The sequence below is a fragment of the Pteronotus mesoamericanus genome, unplaced genomic scaffold, assembly GCF_021234165.1.
Source record: "Pteronotus mesoamericanus isolate MK-2021 breed Mesoamerican mustached bat unplaced genomic scaffold, CSHL_Meso_final scaffold_705, whole genome shotgun sequence".
In the NCBI taxonomy this organism is placed as follows: domain Eukaryota; kingdom Metazoa; phylum Chordata; class Mammalia; order Chiroptera; family Mormoopidae; genus Pteronotus; species Pteronotus mesoamericanus.
In genome coordinates, this window is record NW_026555326.1 from 985,231 (window position 1) to 1,004,912 (window position 19,682).

The 19,682-nt window shown below is 45.9% G+C and overlaps 1 protein-coding gene across 2 annotated transcripts in view; it reads left to right on the forward strand.

The window, feature by feature from the left end:
- KCNH1 (potassium voltage-gated channel subfamily H member 1) overlaps positions 1–19,682 on the forward strand; it is a 311,369-nt gene that overhangs the window by 204,014 nt on the left and 87,673 nt on the right. For both annotated transcript variants that reach the window (XM_054562992.1, XM_054562993.1), the window contains exons 8-9: positions 6,232–6,431; positions 12,405–12,657. In XM_054562992.1, the coding sequence (XP_054418967.1) occupies positions 6,232–6,431; positions 12,405–12,657 (453 nt within the window). The remainder of the gene's footprint in view (positions 1–6,231; positions 6,432–12,404; positions 12,658–19,682) is intronic.

Sequence of the window (19,682 nt, forward strand, 5' to 3'; positions counted from 1 at the left end):
AGAAATAAGTTTACAAATAATGGCCAACTCGCCAGAGGAGGCAGACGTCTACTTAAGCCACCGATTGCTGAAAGTCTGCCGGTGAGGCTCTAACAGCTCTGCAGAGACTGGTCTCCTGGGCAGCCGGAGACGCTCCGCTAACTCGGAGATGGGCTCTTCCCATCGTCGCTTCCCTGTGGTAGCAGGCAGACGAGGTGTCCAACCAGCTTCTGGACCCTGAAGTAGATGTCCCAAAGGGAAAGGAATGAGGGAAGGGGGAGGAGTGTGGCTGATGACTCTAGAGACTGGGGAGCTCAGGAGAAAGGGGAGCTAGACCACAGGTTAAGTGTAAGTGAGAATAGCTAGGGGCTTAGGACCTGTGGCCTGTTAACCACACTCCTTGCCTCTCTTTTCTGTTCCACTAAAGATCCTAGGGGTTGAGCTACCTACTTCTTCTTCCGCTGCCCTTATGTTGACTAGGATTTCCCTCCATCCTGGGTTCATGGAACAGAACAGTCTCTCACTTTCCTTTCTCCCTTGCCTTTTTAGAAAGTGTGAAGGATTTTGTTTCAAGTGATAAAAGAAAGCTGACTAGAAATAAAAAGTATCTGTGTTATGCTTTACTCCACTTTGATCTGCAGAAGGTAGGGAGAGAGAGAGAGAGAGAGAAAGAAGGAGGAGGAGGGGGAAAGGGAGGAAAGATGAGAGAGAGGAGGGAGGGGGAGGGGAGAGAGAAGAGAGAGAAAAGAAAATTTCTTTGAAGGGCATAAATTTCCAGATTGAAAGGCTTTATTGAAAGCCTAGCATAATGGATAAAAATGAACCACAGCAAAAGGTCCATTATTCTGAATTTTTAGATCATTGAGAAAAAAGGATTTCAAGAGAGAAAAAAACAAGTTCAATTTGAAGGATGAAGGCTCTGAATGCTTTTGACTTCTCAACAGCAAAGGAGCACAATGGAGAAATGCTTCCAAACTCTGAGAGAAATGATTTCTAATCTAGAATTCTACACCCAGCCAAGCTATTAATTGACTTGAAGAGTAAACATTAGTTCTCACAAATTGCGCTCCCATATATCCTTTTTCTGAAAGCTGTTAGAAGATGTCTTCTACCAACAAAAAGGGGTCAACGAAGAGGCAGGAAGACATGGGATAGAGGAACTGGGCTCTAACCTGAATCCTAAATGAAGGGACTTCCCAAGACGCTGGGTGGAGCTGTCCACACAGCTGACCATGCAACAGTCCAGCAGCCTTCAGGAGAGATTTCTTTCTAGAAATGAAATTGATAAACTCACTAATGTGTTTCAATATATTGAGAAGAGGCATTGATCTGTGGGAGAGTTTGGAGTCAAGTTAGTGATAAGTAAACTAAGCAAGAAAAGACAAATACTATTATTGGCCACAATAAAAAGAAAATGTTGCAGAAAAGGAAAAGTAACCACAGTACAGTACATGGCTTAGCTGTGACTAGCATTCATTTATTTCTAATAATGTAAGTATAATTATCTAATGAATATGATGGTAGAATTACATTGGGAGGGTGAGAATAGAGGTGAGGGAAGAGAACGAGCTAAATTCTCAGAGGTCAGTGGATAATGCCTAGAACTGAAATAGGATATGGCATGGTATTAAAATATGGAGATCAATAGCAAAACAATTAACTAATACAATGGCGGTGGGTGCTTCTGCAGAATAGTAAATTTGGGTGAAAAGAAAGACGGCTTAGGAGAATGAGAAATTTTTAAATGCCTTTGCTATTTGACTCTTTAAACTTTGTGTGTATTATGTATACAAAAATAAATACTAACTTTTAAAAAGAAAGACCAGCTTTTGCCATCCATCCCCTCAAATTCCATATAAGCAATTTCCATTTAAGGGCCAGAGAATACCATCTCACTGTTCTTTGGATGGGACCCAAGAGTCTTGATATGCTACAGTATTAACTGTAAACCACTCAAATATAGAAATAAACCTCTCATCCCAATCAGCATCTTGTCTCGGGGTCGGAGAGTTCTCCTTTCTCCCTTCCCCAGATGGAAGGGCCAGCCAGTCCCCATTTAGGGTCATCCAAGGCCTCCTCTGCACTGGGGCTCGATCGGGACGGGGACGTGCCTACTACGCTCCTCCTCCCGTCCTCCCACATTCAGGTGGTAGCTGGGCTTGTGCCCTTCTCTCCCAGTTAGGTTGTATTTAAGGGCGTAATGCTTCATATATGAGATTTCAATAGATAAAATACATACTGAAAAACACAACCCCCTTCATATAAAATTAGAGAAGGGCCCTGGTGGGTAGCTCAGTGTCACTGCATTCACCAGAAGGGTGTGGGTTTGATTCCCCATCAGGGCACATACCTAGGTCTCAGGTTCAGCCCCTAGTCGGAGTGCATACAAGAGGCAGCCGATCAGTGTTTCTTTCTCATATCAGTGTTTTTTTCTCTCTCTCTGTCTCTCTCCTCCCCTCTCTTCTCCCCTCCTTCCCTAAAATCAATGAAAGCGTATCCTCGGGGGAGGATTAAAAATAATAATAATAATAGTAATAATAATAAATACAACTAGAGAAGAGGCATTGAGAACAGAATCATCCGTTTTTAAGAATAATAACATTTTATAATAACAGCAATAATTGAGTAAGGCCCCCCTGAGGACCCTTGGCCTCCCAGGCTGCTCAGAGGTAGCCTGGGACAGGGGCAACCCTGGGCCACGAATGACAGATGTGGCAGCACTGCTGTAGCTGTGACCAGGACACCGTGGTCTCAGACCTGCGCCTGGTCCTCCAATCATTAACAAAAGAGCTATTCTTTCTGTATTGATTTGGCGTAACTATTTTTTATGCTCAAAATTAAATTAAGTTCCTGGCAGCCATTCTGCGGAAAGCACCTGTACTCCTCACGCGTGACCTCTGGCTGATTGTGGACCAGAAGACGGAGCTGAAGCAGGGCTGCCAAACAGGCTTATTGAGTTAGGGTCAGACTGACTGGAACAGGCAGCCACCTAGGACCTGGAAGGCAGGTGCTGAGCCCACTCGGTGACATTACTGGGGTGGAGGAATAGGAGCTTCGCCCCTGTTGTGTATGATGCTATTTATGAGCTTAGAAGAGCTGGTGTCTGCATTCTTCAGGCTTTGACTATTGCTTTTTATCTGCCTCATTTTGTTCAGATCGACACCACTCCCTGGTAGCTCTTCAGAGCTGGCGGCACTTTGTGATCCTCGTTGACAATTCTCTTCGGGTGGATTTGCGTCCTCAGTTTTTCAGGCAGCCGTACCCAGCACTGCTGGGCAGACCAAACTGCGGGTATCCTTCCCTTACTTCTAGATCCAGGGCTTTCTCTCGCTCTTTTTTCCCCTCCCCTGGTCCATCAGTTAAGTCTGAGTTAGGTTATTTGAAAAAGATGATATAGCGTGTTCATACCATGGGGCAGAATTCATCAATAAAAAGGGGAGAACTGTTTATATAGGCAACCGAGTAGATGGATCTCAAGGATATTTTGCTAAGTGGAAAAAGCCAGCCTCAAAAGATGACATACTGTATGATTCTATTGATACGATGTTCTTGAAATGACATAATTATAAAAATAAAATCAGTGGTTTCCGGGAGAGGTGCAAGTTGTACAAGGGAGACCCCTGTGATGATGGGACAGTTCTGTATTTTGAATGTGGTGCTGGTTATGTGAACCTACACAAGTGGTAAAATGACACAGAATTACGCACATACTTTATAGCATTGCAAATACTTTGGTTTTGATATTGTACCCTTGTTATGTGAGAGGTAACCAATGGGGAAACTGGGTGAGGGATACCCAGAATCCCTCTGTACCACCTTTACAGCTTTCTGTGAATTTAGAATTATTTCAACATAAAATATTTCTTTCTTAAAAAGAGAAATGAGCTATTATTGATACATGCAACAACATGGATTAATCTCAGAATAATTATGCTCAATGAAGGAAGTTAGTAAAGTACAAAAAATATAAAGGTAAATTGGACTACCTTAAAACTAAAAACTTTCATACTACAAACAATGCCATCAAGAAAGGGAGAAAACAACCCACAGGATGTGAGAAAGTATTTGCAAATCATATCCAATAAAGAATTTAGATCCAGAATATATAAAGAACACTTGCAATTCAATAATAAAAAGACAAACAACCTAACTGAAAAATAGGCAAAAGATTCAAGTGAACTTTTCTCCAAAGATATGTGAATAGCCAAGAGGCACATGAAAAAAATACTTAATTAACATCATTAGCCTTCAGGGAAATGAAAATCAAAACCACAGTGAGTTAACAGATCACATTCATTAGGATGGTAATGATAATAAATAAAGAATAGGTAATTACAAGTGTTGATAGGACATTGGAGACATTGGGTAATTCTCCCAATGTAATTCTTCAAAATGTTAAACATAGAATTACCATATGACCTAACAGACCCACTCCTAGGTATATATATACCCAAGAGAAATAAAAACACATTAATACAAAAATTTGTACGTGAGTGTTTATAATAACGTCATTCATAATAGCCAAAAAGTGGAAATGACCCCAATGCCCATGAACTGATGAATGGATAAATGAAAAGTGATATGTCCATACAATGGCGTATTATTCAACAATAAAAAAAATACATCTTGTAAACATTGTGTTAAATGAAAGAAGCTAGCCATGGAAGGCCACATATTATATAATTTAATTTATATGAAATGCCTAGAATAGACAAATCTATAGAGGCCAAAAGTGGTTGGCTAGGGGATGGGAGGGGGGTGGATAGGGAATGACTAAAAATGGGTATAGGGTTTCTCTAGGGGAATGAAAATAATCTAAACTTAGATGTAGTAATGGTCGTACAGCTCTGTAAATACACTAAAAGCCATTGAATTGTATACTTTAGTGGATGTATTTATGGTATATGAATTCTATCTTAATAAAGATGTTTTCAAAAATACATAATGCATACCTTATGTTCCATTTATAGAAGAGTATTGAAAATGCAAGCTAGTCTATGGTGACAGAAAACATCAGCAGTTGCTTGGCAAGGGGAAGGTGGAGAGTAGGTAGAAGCGGGAGGCGGTAGAGAGATTATGAAAGGACATGACAGAACTTTTGGGGGAGATGGAGATGTTCACTATCTTGATTGTGGTGATGGTTATATGGGTATATACACATGTCAAAGGTTATCTAATTGTATCCTTTAAACATGTGCAGTTTATTATACAACTGGCTTATTTAAAAATAAGAAAGCCAGAGCAAAAATGTGTATGAAATTCACAAATCTGACAAATATTTATTGGGTGCTGGTACAGTGATAGCTCTTGGGGATACAGCGGCAAGGAAAAGATGGGTCCAGTCTTCAAGCAATGTGTACTTTGTCAAGAAAGAAGCACGTGTAATATGAGCTCTGTAGACATGCCTGGAAGTCCGGGCCACCCTTGTGGGGAGGCTTCCTGGAAGGGCGGGTACTGGAGTTGAGCAGTCAAATGCAATGAAAGTTAGAGGTGGAAGGCAGGGTTTGTGATGACATCATGGTCCTTCAGGACACTAATGTAGGGGATCAGCAGGAGCAGAGTATGTCCTTGCTGCATCTCAGAAGGAATCTGATTTTATTCTCACCATATTAAAGCCACATATTTCCCTTCAGGATTCCCATGACAGTGAAATGGATTGTTGTACTAGCATCCTGAACAATAAGTGCAAAGCAAAGATAGAACTCCATCGCCCTCAGCAGACTTGCTATTATTTATTTATTTGTGATTATGCATTCCAGGTCTGTCCTTCTGCTACGTTGTTTGCTGTGTGAAGGCCAGGACTGAGTGTCTCATTCACCCTCTTGTTCCCAGCAAGTAGCATAGGGCTTGGCACATGGCAGGGTTTGATAAAGGTTACTTGCTGGTAGGTTTGGATTTGGGCTGATATGGAGCCCCCCAAAGAACATGTCTGACTGGTGGCCGCAGACTGGCTCACACAAGTGAAGCAGTCCAGCCGCACCCATCCCCCATCATTCTCTGGATCCTAGCTCTGGCCCCAGTAACGTCAGTTCCCGTCCACCCTGGCTTTGTCCTATTGGTCTGATGTTAGGAGACTTTTTGTGGGGTCCACTCCCAGAGGCTCCTGACTTGAGGTTCTCTTGGGAAGGTCAGGCCAGCCTGTTCTTGGGAGGCCAGCTCTGGCCATTGGCCTGCTTTGAGCAAGGTGGGCATTCTTGGGCCCTGGTTCAGAGACCACTCATGTGTTGTTTCTTCTCTTCCTCCTGTCTCTAGCACTTCTTTATGCCACCATCTTCGGGAATGTGACAACCATTTTCCAACAGATGTACGCCAACACCAACAGGTACCATGAGATGCTCAACAGCGTTCGGGACTTTCTGAAGCTCTACCAGGTGCCAAAAGGGTTGAGTGAGCGAGTCATGGATTATATCGTGTCTACCTGGTCCATGTCCAGAGGCATTGACACCGAGAAGGTAAGGAGGGTGACGAGCTCAGCAAAGCCACTTGTCTGCCAGCTTTCCTGGGGAGACCCAGGGACTCTCCTAGGGCATTTGTTCTCACACCTGGCTGTGCCTCAGAACTCACCTGGGTAGTGTTGGGTCCTACCTCCAGAGATTTCGATGGCTTCCGCATCAGCCTTAAACTAGCAATTAAGAGCCATTATTTAAGAAATTGGAAAGCAGGGTATGCCTCCTGGAAAAAAGAGGAACTGGAAGCCTAACTGTCCAGGATGGAATTTCCCAAACATATGACGATAAGAATCAGGGCCACCCAGGGTGAGGTCATCAGTATTACTGATGTTCCCTTTGCGTCAGGCTAGGATGGCAGAAGATGGCATGGTACTGCTACTGGTCCTGTGTTTATTCCAACTTTTGATATTTTGTTCATCATGGAATTTTTGTATGGATTTTTATTTTTTAAAGTATTGCCTTAAACTCTGATTTATCTCAGTTACCGGCTTTTTAACATCCCCTTCAGTTTTGTGCCCAAGACTGCGGCCTCACTCTAGTCTCGGCCCTGACAAGAGTCCCATGTTGTAATCACTCAAAGGAGATTCCCAGCCTCTACTCTGGATCTATGGAGTGAGAATTTGCGGGGAGGGTGTGGAGAGACTGGAAGCCTGCATTTTTAACAAGTACCCAGGTGAGCCTGTCGATCAGCCAAGTCGGCAACATGCTGAGCAAGGGCGTGTGCCTCCGTCATCAACTGACCTGAGCAGAGAGCTCCTTCCTGGGCAGCAGTTTCCCCACCTGGAAAATGGAAATGGCCGCAAATCCCTGTTGTTTTCTAAGAGTTGCATGTATTATTCTAGGTGCACTTCAATGAAGTCAAGAAAATTTGGCAGTATTGGAAAGAATAAAGATAGGAGGACTTTCTATTATTCATTTAAGGATTATCTTCTTTTTATATTGTCTGTAAGCCAAAATGTGATCTTAGGTCAGTTTTCCTCTGCTTTTCAGTCTTTTCAAATACACTTCTCCTTTTATCGTCAGTTTGTAAGAACTCAGGGACTACAGATTCCTTTCGTTGTTAGAATGAGGAAAACAGATAATGCTACAGCAAAAATGCCTTATGACACATTGAAACCAAATTCAGTTGGCTTCAGATCAGCTATTCGTGCTCCTAGTCTTCCTCCACTGGAACAGTTGAGAGTTGACAGTTTAAAAGGAAAAATTGAACTAAACTTAATTGATCCCAACTTCAAAGGAATGATACTTTGGTTCGGTTGAAAATGTACCATAACAAAAACAGTAACACAGCGTTGACACCACAGCACCAGCTACGGTGACTTGAACGTCACCGAGTTTGCAGGCACAAATATTCATTGCACTTCTCTACGCACCTGGTCCTATTCATGCTTCATGTAGGCTCCACAACAACCCTGCCGTTATTTCTATTGAAAGGGATAAGGACACAGAGGCCCAATTAGCTTTATTAACTGCCCCAGGTCACAGAGTTAAGAATGGCAAAACCACCCTGGCAGAGTAGCTCAGTTGGAGCCTTGTCCCAATATGCCAAGGTTGAGGGTTCCATCCCCAGTAACGTCACATGCAAGAATCAACCAATGAATGCATGAGTCAATGTAACAAAATCGGTATTTCTCTCTCTCAGATAAATAAATAAAAACTTAAAAAAAAAGTGAATAAATAGAAATAATACCTTTCTTTAAAAAGAACAAAAAGAAAAATAGCAAAGCCAGGATTTGAAGCCAGTTTGTCTGACTTCATAGCTTATGCTTTTCCTACTATCACTTTTTTAAAATTTAAAACATGTACTGGAAGGAAGAAGGATGAGTCCAGGTAGAGTTGCCCTGGTCTCTCAGAGAGGCGGGGCACCAGGGGGGCAGGGCAGCTCCTGGCTGTGCCTGCCGTTGCTGCTCTGCTTTCTCAGCAAGGCTGTGGGTTCTGTGAGTTCCCAGGAGCTGATGGAGCAGAAAGGAACTTTGATCTCTCAGCCCCGGGGCCCCTTTTCCCAGGGCCAGGGTGCCAAGGTGCAAAGCTGGTTGTGGGGAAGAAGCCTCGTCCCCGCCCTCGCTGCAGGGCTGAGCTGGGTGGCTGCCCAGGGGAGGCGGCACCGTCCGCATCGGCGCTCCCTTCTCCTCCTGTTGTCTCATGTCCCTGGAGGGCTTTGGGACCTGCCCCAGGTTCTGATCTGATGGAAGAAGGGATAGTGTGGCAATTCACCGCAGAGCCGGCCTGGGGTGGCGGCTCTTCCTGGCCGGCAGCCGCTGTGGAGAGGACCAGCAGCGTGGCCCCATGCCTCTTCATGGGTCCCCGCTCCTCCGTTCTGGGTCAGAATGGTCAGTGATGATGAGGGGAGCTGGCGGTGGGGTGTGTGGCTGGAGGGCAAGGGCGCTGGGCTCATTCAGTTTACCGGTTATTGGCTCATGACCTTGAGCATGGCACTTGTCCTTCTGAGTCTGTGACACCTAGAAACTAGATGACTTTTAATACTAAGGCTGACCTCTAAGGCCCTTTGGGCTCTGACATTCTGGGCTTCAGAGCCCCCATCAGGCCAACCCACCACTCTGCTGGCTTAAGAACATCAGAAATGAGAGCCCCGTGCACTGGGCCCTGGGCGTGCCAGCTCAGGGGACCCTCAGAAGAATTTTGTGCTCAAGTTCCAAAGTGAAGACTTGGGGAAAAGTTAAGTATTCCTTCAAGTTCCCGTGACTACTCAGTGTTAAAGCCAGGAATGGGATCCAGATCCACTTCTCCCTAAAGCCTGTTTTCTCAGCCATGCTGCTGTCCTGCCCCATCTGGGGTGACTCCAGGAGCCTCTATGGTGACATCTTCCTGTGGCCTTCGAGGCCTCAAGGTCCAGCAGAGAGAGTCTCTTCTCAGTACCAGGCAGAAGGGAAAGTGGCCCGTTGCAGGGCCTTAAGCTGACACCCTCCGTCAGAGACAGGAATTCAGGGTCCCTCACCCCGCGCAGCATGGAGCCAACAGAAGGAAGCTGGAGAGGCCTGATGGCTTTGACAGTCCGTAATTTCCACTCCACGATTCCTCCCCTCACACGCGCTTCCCAGTGGCTCCGGGAACAGTGCCCATGAGTAAAACACTGTCACCACGCCAGAGCCTCAGTCACTAGCAGCCTCTGCCAGCAAAGTCCAGCCAGTGGGAAACCAACTATTTAAAGGTGAACTTGAAAGAATAAATCTTGGTTTCGAACCACTGGGCACAGTTTTGATATGACATATGTGCATTCTACACTCCCTTGTGTTCTGTTTAGAGAGAAGAAGATCCAAATTAAATACGCATTTCTACAGAAGTCTTGTTTTTAATGAGCTTTAAAGAGGACAGTATTAGCAAACACTCCGCCCAGGCATTGCTAGTCTGAATCTTCCTCCATCTCTCCAGCCCTCCGACTCTCCAGCCCTCCGTCCCCTCTGCCTGAGAACATGCTGACTTGCTGGGCATGGTGCAGCCCTGGGGCAAGAACGCAGAGGGAGGGACCAGCATTCCTGAGCCCCTTACTAGGTCCAGGCACTGTCCCAGGGAAGTGTGCCGGGAGATGCATTACTCCTCACCAGCCATTATGAGCAGTGTGCGTTTTACAGGAGACACCGAAAGGTGGAGTAGTTAAGTCACTTGGAAAGGAAGGAGGTGGGGTTCCAACGGTTTGCCCTCTTTTAACTGTCGTGCCTCCAGGGCGCAGGGGCACCTGAGCAGGGTGGGATAGGAGCTAAGCCGTCATGGGCAAGCTGAGGTTGGAGCTGGGTTTCCAAAGAGGCTGCAGGATTTCCAAATTTCACGCTGAGCTCCGGACTTAGCAGCAAATGGCCTGTGCTAAGGCTGAGAAGGAGGATGGGGAAGCGCCCCAAGGAAATGTCCTCACTGGACACCGTTGATTTAATGCCCCCAGCTTTGTTCCCAGCTAGGAAGGGGGACAGGATTAATTAAGGAACACTCCTAATTTCTCTGGAAAAGTCCACTTGGGGTCTCATTGTGTTGCGTAGTATGTAAGGGGCTACGCAATGGTTTCTTGACAAAATTTTGTCCAAGGAAATATTTTTCCCACTAGAAAAGGCTGAGAAATTTTTCTTTCTTCAAAGCATGAGGCCAGCATGGCCTCTTACAGTTCCCGTTTACTTTGGTTTCCTAAATGCTGAAAATCAAATCACAAGCCCATTTGTTTTGGGCAGCCACATAATAGAAGAAGCGGTTAGTGTCTGAACTAGGCTCCGGAGTCCAACTACCTAGTTGGAGATGCCAGCTCTGCCATTTCCTGGCTGTGCCGCTTTGGGCAAGTTGTTATCCTCCCTGTGTCTCGGTTTCCTCATCTGTAAAATCGTACAATAGCAGCAGCACTTACATCCTAAGGTTTATATGAGGATTAAATTAGCTAATGCCCATAACACTTAGAAACGTAAAATATCACCCCTCCCTGACTTTCCCTCTCCTACTACTCATTTTAGCACTTACTGCTAAATTATTTTGCTTACTATTTGTCTCCTCCCACTAGATGTTAAGTTACATGAAGGCAGGGATTTTTGTCTATTTTCTCAGAGCCTGGACTGGTTCCTGGCATACAATAAGATGCTGTAAAATAAGTATGAAATGAATGAACCACTCTAAAGTACTTAGCAATACATGGCACATAGTAAGTGCTTAGTAAATATTATTTACATCTCTCTTTCAATCACAGCCATCTTCCGTCCGTCTGCAGATTACGTCAGTTCCATCTTCAAAACGGGGTCTGAAAATGGTTGCTTCTCACTGACTCTACTGACAGCACTTCAGCCCAAGTCCCCTAAGCTCTTCCCTGGTCACCTGCAGGAGCGGCCTAACCGTGATGTCAGAGGCTCACGGGGAGACCAGGGGAGGCCTCGGTCCAGTGACAGTCTCCAGGGTCTTGTCTCTATGCAAGCAATAATTTGAGAATGACATAGAAAGGTTCAGTAAAGCACAGAGATTTTATTAAAGCGAAAGTGCACCCTCAGATAGGGAGGGAGTCGCCCTGGAGGGTGTTGGGGGCGGGGCTTACCTTTGGGTTAGTGGGCAGGAACTCCTAAAGGCAGGGATGTGGGCGGAGTGGAGGCAGAGCCCACCTTACCAATGGGAAGGAGGGTTTTTAATCCTTATTTGATCCTTTCTGGAACTGTCATGGTGTTGGTGCATGATACATACTGGTCTATCTGCAATGCTAATGATATTATAATGGAATTATATTGACTGTAGGTCACCTTTCAGAGTCAGGGTGCCTGGCCTAGCTGGATAAAACTGGACCTTATCCATCTCTGCGGTTTTTCTTGCAAGCCTGTTTCCATACAGCGGGAGAGGGAAGAGGGGCTGAGTACCTCAGTCTGGCTATCCTGCCTCAACTTGATTCCTTGGCTGCATCTTGCTTCTGAAAGTCAGGACCCTCTAACTTCACTCTGTAGCTGCAATGATCCTCTAAAATATAGTCCAGGCCCTGTCACCTCCCTGCTCAGCATCCTCCAATGTGTCCTCATCACACTCAGAATAAGTCAAAAGCTTTTCTTACCTGAATGTCTCTACACACTCTCCTGCTTGGTGCTCTGCCAAATCCTGATCTCCCCCTGTCCCCTCATTCACACTGGCTATTGCTCAGGTCTCCTCACAGCCTTTGTTATCCTCCTGGAATAACATCCTTCACATGGCTCCCCCTGACACACCATGAAGGCATCAGCTTAAATGTCACCGGCTCAGAGAAGAGAGGCCTTCCTCAGCTACCTGAAGAGCCCCACGTTCTTCCAGCCCCCTGCTCTCGGGCCTCTCTTCTGAGCGTTTAACACAGGTTTTTGTGGTCACCACCTCCCGAAGACAGCAAGCACCACGAGGACGGGGGCTGGCCGCCTTGCCCACCGGCCGCAAGCGCTGTCGAGCCTTGTTGGGACTGCTGCTGTCGGCATGTTGAGCAGCACTGGGCTGGGGACCATGGCGAGGAGGACGCTGACGTTGTTTTTTCCTGTGCCCGGCCAGGTCCTGCAGATCTGCCCCAAGGACATGAGAGCTGACATCTGCGTGCACCTGAACCGCAAGGTGTTCAAGGAACACCCGGCGTTCAGGCTGGCCAGCGACGGCTGCCTGCGAGCACTGGCCATGGAGTTCCAGACAGTGCACTGCGCCCCGGGGGACCTCATCTACCACGCAGGGGAGAGTGTTGACAACCTCTGCTTTGTGGTCTCCGGCTCCCTGGAGGTGATCCAGGACGACGAGGTGGTGGCCATCCTAGGTAGGTGTTGCCTTTGCTGGAAAGAAACATGCTGCTCAACCGGAGACTGTACCACAGGGCAAGAGCAATTGTTAGCATCTGCGCTTCTATCCAGCAGACACATATTTGAGTGCCTGTTTTGTGGCAGTCGCAGTCTGAGTCACTTGGGGCGTCGCAATGACGGAAATGGGTTTTGTCCTCAAGAGCCTCCCAGTCAACTGGAGGAGAAGGACAAATAAGCAGACATTTGCAGACAGTGGAAGGGGTATCTGACCCTGTATTCACGTGTCGGGAGGGCTTCCTGGAAGACATGACGCTTAAGCTCAAAAATAAATATGGAGAATGAGTTAGCAGAGAGAAGAGACGGGACAAGGGAGAATTCTAGGCAGAGGGAGCAGCGTGTGTGAAATCCCTGCAGAGAGAGAGAGCATGGTTTGTGTGTGGAACTGCGCACACGCGGGTGCGGCTGGAGCACACAGGCCTGCAGGGGGCATGTGAGGGGCGGGGCTGGGGAGGGCGCGAGGGCCAGGCAGATCCCGCAGGCCCTGGGGTCCACGTTAAAGGACTTGGATTTTACTCTGGGGGAGCCAAAGAAGCGGTCAAAGCAGGGGAGAGGCACGATCAGATTTGCACTGTAGGCGGGTGACGGTAGGCGCAACCTGGGGAGCGAATGGAAGGGAGCAGGCTGCGGGTGGCAGATGCGGCTGGAGATGTCGCCTAAGGGCAGGTTGGTGGTGAGCAGGCGAAGAGAAGCGAATGGAGTTGACATATGTGAAAAGTGGACCCAACAGAACCTGATGAAGGATTTACTGTGGGAGGAGAGGGAAGAGTCAAGGAGGACTGCAGGGTTCCTCACTCGGGTACCAGGGAAGCTGGTCCGCCGTGCACTGCAACAGGGAACACAGGAGGAGGACAGGGATGTGGCGGCACATGTTGGTGTTTCTCATGTTGCGCATGGGAGGCCTTTGAGAGATTCATCTGATCGCCCGAGGAAGCTCAGGGTAGCTCCTCGCTGGGGACATGTCTACCCTGAGTGGGCAGGCCTCATAATAAGATCCATCATTTATGGTCATCTATTCTGCACCAGGCATTTTACATACAGATTCCCAACGGACCCTTAGAGTAACTCTTTGAAGCGACTGTATCATCGCCATTTTGTATACGAGACAGTGAAAACTCTGAGAGGTTAGGAGGCCCTCCCAACACCTCACAGCTGACGAGGCCCATGAAACCTGCACCCCGGAGTCCCTCAGACCCCAGAACCTCTGCTCCGGCCCGTTCAGTAATTCCGCGGTCCTAATGATAATTCATGTAGTTCGCTGGCCCAGCCAGTTGCCAGACTCTGCTAGACATTGTAGACATACATGGGGGGACCCTCCGACAAAAACCCGGAATTTATTTATAAAAAATTGTGATTTATTCTTACATGTTTCAACTTCAGTCACCTTCAAAGTACTCTCCGTTCGATGCAGTACACCTTTAAAGACACTTTTTTACTACTCAAAACAGTTTTTGAACTTGTTGATTTTGGTGCCTTCTAGTGCTTCTGCCATTTTTGTTTCACTTCCTTCACATTAGCAAAATGTTTCCCTTTGAGGACTTTTTTCATCCAGGGAAACAAACAAAAAAGTCACTCCGGGCGAGATCAGGTGAATAAGGAAGGTGGGGCAGAGGGGGTCATGCCGCTTTTGGTCGAAAACTGCTGCACACTCAGAGCAGTGTGGGCAGGTGCACTCGTAAAGCACCCATCATGAAATGGGCAAATGCTTTGGAAGAGTCTTCAGGAAAATTCACAGATGCCAAACACAACCTCTCACAACAACACCAGCTGGCACACTGATACAGATGGGTTCCCAGAACACTCACCTGGCAGCGGAAACCTGTACTACAAGGGGCTCGCCTTCCAGAAAATATTTCCAGTTTCTTTTTGGACCCCCCTCGTATTTCAGGAATCTGAGACAGAGAGATCAAGTTACACCAAAGTTAGAATTGAAATTCAAACTAAGTATCTAGACATAGATAGTATTTTTTTTTTTTAAAGCCCAAACTTTCTTCCTGTTTAACCTTTGAGTGTATAATATGCAGACCTCCTCTTGCTCCCCTGGCCCCAAGCACACTTGCTCTTTTGGTTACATTCTGCTCAGGTTAAATCAAGAATGATTTCCATTCCTTCAGCATTTGCTGGAGACTGGGATAGAGACTGGGTGGGGGAGAGAGGCGGAAATTGTTTGCTGAAATAGGTGTTCTGGATTCCTGGTATTCACTGAATTCTATGGATAGGGTTATTCTGTCCCTTGCTTTCCCATCCACAGCGATGTGAGACGACTGTGTGTGAGCGGTACATCCATTACCTTAATGTAGCCGCAGGGAAATGACATTTATGCCTGCCTTTAATCAGTGTCCTGGATAAAGAGGACTTTCCATTGGTAATAAAAATTAGGACTATGTTTGCCTATCTGAGAAGAGTGACGGGTGACTAGTAGGTTCTCCTTTGATTTTGAATTTGAATCGATCCTTTGGTGTAGGGCATCTTTTACCCATCCCAGCCCTCTTCACCCCCCGATAATTCACCACATGGCTTTCTAAGGGTTACTGTTTGCCTTACATACTCAGGGTCAGGGCGCCCTCATCGATGTAGCCTAAACCGCAGTGCTATCAGGAGTTGAGTATGGACAGCCAGCCACGGAAGTATGACAGAGCCACGGAGGAGCAAGGAAGGCAAATGACTATGTCCAAGCCATGTCTCATTTCCCCTCAGCTTGGGCTTCTTGTGGGGAGCACTGGGGTTTGATTATTGTTGATTTACCAGGTCCACTGACTGCTCCTCCAAATCCAGCTCTGCCTCAGGCCTTCCTGAGCATCCTGCCTGCTCCAGTTAGCAAGGCTCTTAAGCTGTCCCAACTAGAAAAAACCTCTTCCATGTGTCCCCAGCGGTCAGGACATTTCAAGAGGCTCTTATTCTATAAAAGGATGGTAGAAGTTCTTTGAGTCAACCTAACCTCTGGACCAGGACTTGTAAGAGTTTTCAAGCTGTTTGCTTTCTGAAAACTTAAATTCAAGGCTTTTTTTTTCTGATTAGAATATCTTTTGCTCAGTGAATTGAAATCAGTTTGTTCTTGCAAAGGGGGTGCAAGCATCAGATGGATATGAGAACTAGGTCTTCATTGCCCTTTGATGCTCTTGAGTTCAATCCAGCCAAAATTTATTGAACTCTTGCCAGGCACTGTCATAGGGGTGGGGACGCAGCTGTGGGCCCAACATTATTAGCTCAGCCTTCAAGGCATTTCAATGGGGGAGACCAACATTATTAAAAAGCAACAATCACACTGCTGGATAAATGTTATCATAGAATGCAGGTGTTTCTAGAGGGTCACTGGGCAAGTAATTATTGAGCAGCTGCTGTGTATCCAGCGCTCCGTGACAAAGGGGAGTGGCCAGGTCATCTTTAGTTATCCTGAAGCAGGAGTCTGCAGAAACCAGCCCAGGGCTCGTTTATCTCATCTGTTTGGTCTCTAGCCCCTAGTTATCAGTTCACTCATTTACATTCTGTTAATTTGCTTCCTGCTTTCAGTTTTAATGCTCCACCCCCATTCTCTGTTTAATTTTAGCATGGACTCCAAGAGTGAGGGAAAAGGTCACTGTTCATAACTGAGTATGTTTAGTACATGTCTTAAAAGAACCCTTTGTAATGAAAGTGCTCTAAAGGAGTGTTTTTTCAAACTTTCTTGACTGCACCTCACCATATGAAATGTTTATTACATCATGAACTAATCAACATGTGTACATGCAATTATACATAAATCTCATAAAATATAACTGGCGTTTTCTATTAGATTCTATTATCTTTCATTTAAAAAGAAATTGACTCTCATGACCCACTAAATTGCTTTCTTGACCTGCTACAGCCTGCAGTTTAAAAACATGGTCCCACAAACATAGACTATATCTCTCTAGGATTGAAGGCCATGCTGTGTCCAGAGAGCAGAATATACTAGGTAATCTCTTATGAGTTTCTTTTCTGCTGATGTTCTCTGCCTTAATTTTGAAAGGACGCCCTCCCAATCTCCTTTTGGAATTCTCTTAGAAATCATTAAATGTCTTCTCAAATTTAGTTTCTTGACTCTTTGAAATAAATTTAAGATTTTAGCATATGCACTTTTATTACAGTTTTAAAAATAATTTTCTTCTAGTTTTTCATAGATATGAGAATAAAAAGACACAGGCACCCATTTTGGCCCCTGACCAAATACTACTATTAGCATTTGCAAGTAACTTGTATCTCAGTTCTGTGTTACACAGCCAAAGTAGATGAATCATGGGCCTCCATGGGGCCTGTGTTTGAATGTGGTCCATCTCCCTGAGTTTCTATCTTATAAATGCAGCATTTAAATAATCTTGTTTCACTGTGATTTAGTGTCTCTGGAGTAACATTTTAATACTTAAGTCGTATTTTAATCACAGATCATCTTGAGTCTTCTCTTTTTTGTCTTGTTTTGTTTCATTCTATTGGGCAAGACTGAGGTCTTTTTGGCCAGGCTGCCTTGAGTAACGTAAAGAGCCCTGGACCTGGAGCTGGAGATTTACCTGTTGCCCTGAGTCTGCATTAACTCCCTGCAGGAGTTACTACTAACAGGTTTAGTCTCCAAGGCCTCCTGTGGTTCGACCGACCAAGCCCATCACTCTGCATCAATCACATGTTTACTCATCTGCTTCTCCTGTGGCCCTTTGATTTCATATCTCTGACTTGGCTCAGCCTATGGAAGGCACTAGAGGCTGCTTGCTGAATTGAAATGAATGGAATGGAATGGGAAGTTAAGCTGTGGAAGACCCCATGGTCCAGAATAAGGGTCTAGACTTTACCTTGTAGGATGGGGGCCCCAGAGAAAGTTTCAAAAATGAGAGTGACGTGAAGATCTGGTTCCACAAATACAGAGGTGTGGAGGTTCGGGTGAGAGATGATGAAGACCTCAGTAAGGTGGTGGGTGGGAGATGCAGAAGACCCAGAGTCCAGAGGTATCAGGGGAGGGAGAACCTCCAGGATATGGGAAGCGAAAAGAGGCAATAGTGTCTGGCAGTGGCTAAACAGGGAATGGAGCTGGAGGAGGAAAAGAGGAGGAGGAGGATTGAAGGATGAGGGGTTTATCCTGTTGAGTCTACTGTGTCTTTTTGGCACAGATCTGCACATGGCTCTCAAGTAGAGGGAACTCTTCTCAACTTGTGGGTGAGCCAGGACCCAAGGAAGGGGTGCAGCCATGAAGAGGGCTGATGGGCAGGCCCTGGCTCATCAGATCTTCCAAGGTAGCTTTCTACTTGCAGTTCTGTCACTACTAAGCTAGGATTTACATTCTGCTTAAATGGACATGTAAATGTGTAAATGCTTTTTCACCAATGGAGTCTTCTTTTTCCTAATTTGGAAGACACGCTCACCTTTGCTTTAAATAATCCGTTGACCTTGCCTGGATGTTAATATGGCATCTATTTATTCACCAACTATCACAGCATAACATGGTGTTATTCTCTTTGAGGGGGGATGTAGAGAAAAATCCTTGTTTTGAATGGATGTTCTATCCCAATTGGGGAGATAAATGCATGATTAGTGACAATAAGTAACACGGGCACCTCTTCCTGTAGGCTTCCTGGAGTGAACAGGGGAATGCTTGTGGAAGAGGTAAAAACTGACCAGGCTTGGCAGGACCAGTAGGAATGTTTTATAGGTTGGGTTTTAAAGTGGGAAGAGTAGTATGGGCCTCTAGAGCCATCAGAAGTAAGATTATGTGTAGGCATATTCAGGGACTAGTGTGAGTAGAGCAGAATGAGAAGACTTCCCATGTGGACTGGTGGTGTTCAATGCTAGTGAGCATAGCACTCAGCTGGAAAGCTTGCTCATGGTGCACATGCCGAGGTCCCTCCTGTGGATGCTTATACTGCAGCTCTAGGATGGGTTCTTAGGATCTGCAGGGTCAGAAAACCCTCCCTCACTCATGTGATTCCATTGAATGTGGTTAGAGGATGATACCTTGAGGACGTTGCTGTGGACAGTCACTATTTGATGTTTTATTTTTGTGTATGGAAAGGGGTGAGATGATGATCCTGTAGAAAGTAGTAAGGCAGGGAAGCCAGAGGTAGGGGCCCACTATTATAGTAGCTTAAACCATATGAAATTGCCAAATTTCAACTATTTCTGACCTGCCAAAATGGTAGATAGCAGGTGATCTATATACAAGGGAAGGAGGGTGCAGCCTAGGGTGGTGGCCCTGTGAAGATGGAGTCAGGATTTGGATACATGAGGCAGCGCATTGTAGACGGAAAGAGTGGTGGGAGCTGAGGCTGTGGAAGGGTGTGTTTTGTAACCACAAGACCAGCACTTGAGCTGGAGCTGAGAGCCCTGAGGGGCAGCAGTGGGGCCTGGGGCTGGAGAGGCCGCTCAGGGCTAGTCTGTGGAGTTTCTAAATGTCAGCATGAAGAACTAGGCAGTGGGGAACCACCGAAGGTGGTGAGTCACACATGACACCATTAGGGCTGTGATTTGTGAAGATTAATGAGTTAGACACAGAGACCAGGAGATCATGAGGCGACTATGGCTTGTAGAAGAGATGAGAGGTGTTGAGGCATGGGCAGTAGAAATTAAGAGGGAAGTAGGGATGCCAAATAAAATACAGTCAAATTTGGATTTCATATAAAGAAGAAGTAATTTTACGTGTAAATATTTCCAAACAGTCAATGGGACATACTTATGCTAAAAAATTATCCATGTATCTGAAATTCAGCTTTAAATGGGTGTCCTGTATGTTTATTTGCTGAACCTGGCAACCTTAGGTGGGAGGGACAGGTGGATGGGACATTCTGGAAAGAGAGTCTGAAAGGTTATAAATAATAGGATATGAGGAATAGATAGAGGGAGGTGAGAGGGGTGATTTTGACCTTCGAGTAAGAAGGGAGATGGAGACATTGGTAACGTAAGAAGGCCTCCAGGAGGAAGAGACGGTGGGAGAGGAGAGTGATGTGGTTCTGACTTAAAGACCAGTGGAGTATCCGGATGGAGTCCT